Consider the following 7362-nt stretch of genomic DNA (forward strand, 5'->3'; position numbering starts at 1 on the left):
AGTCAGTTTCATGGTTTTTCCCATTAAAAAGATGCTGCAAACTGTATGGTCTGCTGTGCTGGGTGCTGCTGAATCTAGGCTGTCTGGCACAGCAGACCGCTGAGTACAGAGGTCAAGGTAGGAGGGGGCACCCTGACATAAGCCATCCTCTAGGTCTCTGCAGGCATTTTGTATGCTCTTGTGCTAGTCTCCAGAGAACTAAAATCTCAAAATATGTAAAGAATATGAATTTTTTTTTATGTATTGAGCCTAGCATATCGCAGGGACACTTGTCTTTCAGGCTGTTGTCTTCACCGCTGGGCAATGAAGTTAAAGCAAATTTCTCTTTCATCTCAGGCCACAAATACAGTGTCTGTTGTCAAAAATGTCCATTTGGGGTCTCTTGCTTGTCCATCTATAAACACAGTGTTTGACTAATGTAACCCTTCTGCCCATCAGAGCTGGCAGCAACAAGGGCCGGGTTCAGTATCTAGGGGTTCCATTTCAATAACACAATGCAAAACCGGCTTGAGCCCCCACCCAGTGACCTGGGACAAATATATACCACCCCCGCTGGGCGCCTCCAAGAGGCAATACTTCCCCTCTCGCAAGCACATAGTCTGAGTGTAGCAAAAAGCCTTTTAATAACAGAGAGAAACAATGTGGCATTATGTTGGGGAAATACCACCAACAGGATTCATAACACAACCCATGAGCAAAAACCCACCCCAAGCAAATTGGGGCGTGTCGTTTCCCTTTGGTTCTAGAGTCCAGGAATCCAAAATCATCCAAAGTCCCTAAAGTCCAACGACCCAAAAGTCTCTGTCCCTGGTCAGGGCAGCCCCAGAGTTCAAAAGTTTATCTGCAGAGTTTTACCTCCCAACCTGGGTGGAGATGGGAGGGAGGGGTTAATGGGCACCTTATGTGGTCCAAAGCTGATTGCCCCACCTCTCCATGGGGCTCTGCTCTGCCAGCCGCCCCCATGAGCTGCTCCAGGCATCCGACAAACTGCTCTGCTCCACCAGCCACTCTGCTCTGCTCGCCGTCCTGCAAACTGCAATGCAATGCAATGCTCGCTCTGCCAGCCATCCCGCAAGCTGCTCCGCTCCACCAGCCACTCTGCTCTGCTCACCGTCCCGCAAATTGCTCCGCCATATATCTTCAGGCTCCCCCACTACACAATACTCAGTGATTTCAGCTCTTAGTAAGTTTAGCTCTTTTGTGATTTCAACTTGTAGTAAGGGAGCCTCAGTGCTTAGATACTGCGTCACAGTTTGTATAGGAGAAAGCAGGTTTGTGGAGCTCAGAAACTTGGAAACATTGCATGTTTTAGGACAGAAGGGAGGCAGGGGGCCAGCTAGTATTCCTTCTTCCTGAATGAAAAATCATCACTTTGAATTTCCTAATACATGATGCATGAACCAAATCTAACATTGAGAATGGCATGGCTGTTTAATATTTATGGCTTTCAAAACTGTAGCACGGTAAGCAGGTAATAAACCTCTGTTTTACTGCTCTCTTGGTGTCACAGGGACTGGATTAATTTTGGGAAGTGTGAGGATCTTTGAATACTGAACAATGTAGGCCTTCTTTTCTCTTTCTAGATGTCCATTACGCTAAAATCTCAGACGTCAGAGACTGCTATAGAAACTGAAGCAACAGTGTGTCAGAACCTGGAAGGACAGGTAAGTGTGTGCTTTAAACAGATGGAAAGAATCTGTAGACTGTCATTGTGTAAGTTCCCATAGCCCAGATTCCAACATCATCTACATAATTGATTTCTGCTAGGAGAGCTGAGGACTGGGGACTTTCATCTCTTTTGCAGCTACCACAGTGAGATCTCTCCAGTGACATCTGTGCACACATTATCGTTCAAGTGGGTCAAAAATATCGGGGACTGAATTTAGGAGGGTTCTTCAATAGCTTTCATATTTTGGCTTCCTTCTCAATAAATAAATAAATAGGTTGCACACACTAAATCTCAGAGGAGATTTTCTCCAGACCTGTGCATTTCTCTAACTGGATTTTGCTGTGATATAAAATCTTGAGGGCAAATAAGAAAACGAGCTGTTATTCTATGATTCCAGCAGGGTCCTTGGTAAACATCTGACACTGAGCTAAGGGTTTAGACATGACAGCAGTGACACTGAAAAATGTGACACTGAGAGAGCAATGTTTGTCTTCACAGCAATATGTAGATGCAGGGACATTCCTGGTGATGGAAATAGAGCTGGCCAAGGCCTTGGTACCAAAACGATTGCCGGAGGAGCTCGCCAGCCGGTGCGTAAAGGCGTGACTGTAACATTGGAGTCAGTGGTTTGACTGTAAGCTCCTCAGGCCAGGGACTGTTTTGTAATGTATCTGTTAAATGTCACGCACACTTGGGGTGCTGTGTAAATAATAATGGGCCTGATCCAAAGTCCACTGAAATCAACAGAAAGAATTGCCTTGACTTCATTGGGCTTTGGATCTGGCTTGTTAAGAACAGGGAACTGGTGTGGGTTTGGAAGACAGGAAAATAGATTTACATTTCATCCAGCCGCGTATGGTTCTTTTTAATGTATAATTTATTGAATAGGAAAGAGAGAATATTGAAAACAGATAAAATCCAATGTGCGGAAAAAAGGCCTCATAAACTCTCTCGTTGCACAACTGAATCAACAGACCTAAGGGAACAGCACGGAGGGCAGAGAGATAGGAGAGGGTTTGAAGGGAGCCACTTAGACTTGGTTGAGGGGGTGGCAGCCCACTTCAGGCTGGAAAGGGTGGTCCCAGCAGTTCCTACCTGCTCTCCAGGCCTCTGGGTCCCTCTGTTGCTTCCACCGCTCTCGCTTCCACCACCCTATGCCCTCTTGTCCCCCCATCCCCATGCACAATGTTACATGGGGGCAGAGCCCATGCAATATTTTCGTTGCAGGGGCACTACGCTCCACTACCCCTGGAACAACACAGGAATTATCATAATTCAGTAGGTCATTGGCCTACATAAACTGGTATGCTGTAGCAATGGTCTATGTCTGGTGCATGAGAGGAAGTTGAAACCCCTTTTTAATAGTCTTCAGTGTAACTTTGTTTACACCAGTTTACTTCTGGGCAACTTTGCTGAATTTGGTGTAATTGGTCCTGATTTATACTGGGGTAAGAGAGATTGGAATTGGGCTCAGTACGCCCAGCCAGTAGTATAATGCTGAATGTTGGGCAGGAGGGCTTCTGGCCTGTGTTATACAGGAGGTCAGACTAGGTGACCACAGTGGCCTTGGGATCTGGAATCTGGATTTTGGGTTTGAAATCTGAATTTATTCTGGCCCTAGATGGTAATCAGATTACACCCAGAAGATGCTCATCTAATTGCAAATGTTATTCCTGTGTATGTCAATACTGAATCCTTTCTGGACTCTTGTTTAAAATACTGTGAATTCCACAGTCAGCTTCTGTGGGCTGAGTTAAAGATTCTCTATCAGTCTAAACTCGTATTTCCAGCTTTATTTGCCTGATCATTGACCTTTAACAATATTTTCACAATGTTTTCTAATAATAAAGTAGATAATGCTGTACAGTTTTTATTCCTGTCAGTAGTCATGGATTCCATGAGACTGGTATTGACAAACATACAAGATCTGACATGTGGGGGTTTCATAGGGCAGCAGGTGAGTAGGTAAGTGAGGTAGAGGATGTACTTTGAATATTTTTACTGATGTTAAGCATTGTCAGAGACCAGCCCATGGCAATGCACAGAGGTGAGTGCTAGAGATCAGTTAACCCATTGCAGGAATAGAAAAGACCAAGTACTAGACACTAGACTAGATAGTACAGGACAGTCAGGTTTGTGAAAAGAGCCTAGGGACTTTATTCGCATTCATACTAAGCCCCCTCTACACCCTTTAATGTAAATGAAAATCAGGCCTTGGGCCTTTAGTGAGATGTGAGACAAGAACTAGTTAGCCAAGAAGTCATCATGAGCCACACACACTGAATGTAGAGATTTTTGTCTGCACCAAGTTGTTCTTGGTCTATGGTATGTCTACCCGGCAGCTGGCAGGGTAATTTCCAATTCTACTTGAGCTGGCACACTGAAAATAGCAATGTGGCTGTGATGGCACAACAGCAGCTCAGACTAGCTGCCCAAGTATTTACCCAGGAGGTCAGGCAGGATTGTACTTGGGCAATTAGCCCAAGCTACCACACGTGCCATCATGGACACACTACTGCTTTTAGCATCATAGCTCAAGTGCATGTGTGTCTGGCTGGGTTGGGAATTGCCCTTCCAGCTGCTGTATGGACCTTTCCTGTGAGGCTTCATAATTTCTCCCATGATCTGATTGTTTCTGTGCCTTATCCCCAAGCTAACTATAACAGGCCGATAACCCTAGAAATACAGAATACTTGGGTCCAAGACAGATTGGGGCTGCTTTCTGCACTTTGAATAGCTTCCTTCTGCTCTCTCTCACACAGAGTTAAGGAGCTGATTCCTCCACGTCCCCAGCTACCATGCCGGAGTGCAGGAGCTAAGAAGGTAGGTCCTTTCTGTGACTGTTTTTCACTCCAGAGGTGTCTAATAACCCTCCACGATCCTCGTTTTCAAATCAACATTACCAAGAAGTCCGTAGTAGAATGAGCTAATAGGACTATGTCTATACTACAGCCTGTGTCAACATAATGAATAAACCACCCCCCCCGAGTGACATAAATTACACTGACATAAGCGCTTTTGTGCACAGCGCTATCCGACGTAGCTTCGGCTGTTCACAGAGGTGGTTTTATTATGCTGATGGGAGAGCTCTCTCCTGTTGGTATAGAGCGTCTTCACCAGATGTGCTGCTGGTGCAGCACTGTACCTGTAGTCATGCCCTAAGATTTGCAGGGAACACGTTCCTTTCTAAAGGAGAAACAGAATGAAGAAAGCGTTTAGGGATGTATTTTGTATATGGTACTTGCCTCACACCTTTAAGGAGCTCCTCCCCTAATCTGTGTTAGCTAGACTCATGGAAAATCAGAGAGGGAGGAAATAGCAGTAGTTGAGTTTTAAGTGAATTTAATGCTGGTGAAAGGTGTCAAATTGACAGCTCTAGATACTGACACCCTCTGTTTATCCCCAGAACAGTCAAAGCCTGGGAGAGGCAGGGCCAGCTTCAACTTTCCGACAAACCAATGGGCCTCAGCTCAGACCTGGAAGGTCCCACTTCTACCAACAAAAACTGAGTTCAGTTTCACTAAACCCACTCAATCCGTGGCCTCTCTGAGATTGTCAACGAGTCCAAGTTTGTGGGGTTTTGTGTGAGATGTGGCCACTTGTTCACTGGAAACTGGACTGAGACCACTGACTCATTTCCCATAGGTCACCAAGCAACCTTCAGAAAAAATGGCTTTTGATCACTGTTAGCTAGGATTGAGTTTGAACGTATGACTTAGAAATGAAAGATGTAAGATAACTGATGCCAAGTGCTGCTATTGAATCGACTTGTGCTATTGTGTCTGGTGTACACAGAATGATATGTTTTGATAACAGCAGTAGTTGGAAGCTTCTGCCTTTTATATGCTAGAGATTACAGACTATGCTGCAGAGTCCATGACTTTAAAGTGGTCCTGACAAACAAAATATATATTTTATGTAAAGCCTATTATACTACCATGGAAGAGATGATAATGTCTGATATACTAGATTATGCTGGAAAAATAAAATAGGAGGAATATCTAATTATAAAGGAGAAAGCTTCTATTTATACACAAAAAGAAAAGGAGTACTTGTGGCACCTTAGAGACTAACAAATTTATTAGAGCATAAGCTTTCGTGAGCTACAGCTCACTTCATCGGATGCATTTGGTGGAAAAATACACAGACACCTTAGTAGTTATCAATCACTGATGGGAAGGATACGACAGGTTAATTGAGGCTGAATCAGACATACTTAGCAGGAGGAGTGGTCTCTATAACATAAGTCAATTTCAAGCTTTGTACTAGAAGTTACCTTTAAAGTCTGAATCCCAAGGCCGGATTCCTGTTTCAGCTCCAGCTTCTCTGTTTTCTAGGCCGTGGAAGATTACCACAATCAGATCACTAGTATTGCAGGAGCCATCCTGGATGAGTACCATGAGCTGTTTGGGAAGCAGATGGTTGATGGTGGTGTGATAGATCATCACACCCTGGAGAAACAGAAATGTCAACTGAACTATGAGCTCAACAGCTCAGGAAAATACTTTGCTTTTAAGGAACAGCTGAAGGCAAATCCTCCATTTGTATCTCTTTGATTGCCTTGTCATTTCCTTCTTGACTCTTTCTCTTCAGCAGAGAGCTTTTGTACTTCAATAGGAACTTTAAATGACAGGTGCCACCTTACTGTGACTGAGGAATCCCTCTCAAATAGTCAGTACCTGTTCCAGCAGGGGCATAAATTCTGAGGTTTCTGTTCTAATGGGGCAGGCAGTTGTCCAAACTTTGGCTGCATGTCAGGAGAATCTTTTCTGTCAGTGGGGTACAGCTCCAAACCTGGAGTCACAAAGGGCATGTGTTTGCACCACATTTCTAGGCAGGTTTAGTTTAGTTTCAAGCTAAAGAAAGGAATGGATAATTAGCTTTCCACATGCAGTAATCCTCTATGTACAATTCTGGACCTGAACCATCCTACTAAGATGAAAAAAAGAGTTCACTTCTTTGATTTAGTTAGTCCTGGCCTACGCTTATACCGCTTTGCCAATTGACCCCAGCTGTTGTAGGAACTGCCCTTTCTTGGGGTAAGAGCAGAATTCAGTCTCCAGGTGTATTTATCCAATGCTCCACCACAGACTGCTCCACCAGTGGACTTGGGTCTGTCCAAGAGGGACCATAGTCTGCTAGGCTGAAAGTGGAATTCAGCTGCATCCCCTTAAATCAGTGCTGTATATGGCCTTCTTTCATTAAATATGTGTTATGGGTTCAGGCTAAATGAAGTTGGTGTTTTTTGGCTCTCTGCTGCTGCCACAGGGGAAAGTGGTAGGTTGAACGGTGAGGTCCTATTGTTAAGTAGTTGTTTTGTGTTCTCTGCAGCATGCAGTGGTGAAGATTGTGAGAGAGAAGTACTTGAGGACAACAGCATTCAACAACTTGGAGCAGCTGCAAGCTTTCCTGAGTGAGCTGTATGTGTACCTGGTGGATCAGATGCATGTTGCTCTAAACCAGGTAGGCAGACACCCAGTCACATAGTAAGAACATTGTCAAGTGTGACTTGGAATGTATTTATTTCACTATGGAGCTGAGGCCTGACATGGCTTTCTTAGAAATCAGTGGGAGCAGGATCAAGCCCTGAATATGCAATTACTACAATTAGTCTAACACACAGACCCTGAGCCATTTTTAATCTACAGTATCTAGGTACTTCTATGATCCCTGAAGGAACAAAATATGGGCAC

General features: G+C 44.4%; 1 protein-coding gene across 1 annotated transcript in view; it reads left to right on the forward strand.

Annotated features, from left to right (window-relative positions):
• WDR90 (WD repeat domain 90) overlaps positions 1–7362 on the forward strand; it is a 105918-nt gene that overhangs the window by 24200 nt on the left and 74356 nt on the right. The window contains exons 12-16 of the mRNA XM_043493410.1: positions 1584–1664; positions 2168–2259; positions 4432–4492; positions 6007–6198; positions 7001–7132. Coding sequence (XP_043349345.1) covers positions 1584–1664; positions 2168–2259; positions 4432–4492; positions 6007–6198; positions 7001–7132 — 558 coding nt within the window. The remainder of the gene's footprint in view (positions 1–1583; positions 1665–2167; positions 2260–4431; positions 4493–6006; positions 6199–7000; positions 7133–7362) is intronic.

This window comes from Dermochelys coriacea, chromosome 10, assembly GCF_009764565.3.
Source record: "Dermochelys coriacea isolate rDerCor1 chromosome 10, rDerCor1.pri.v4, whole genome shotgun sequence".
Lineage (NCBI taxonomy): Eukaryota > Metazoa > Chordata > Testudines > Dermochelyidae > Dermochelys > Dermochelys coriacea.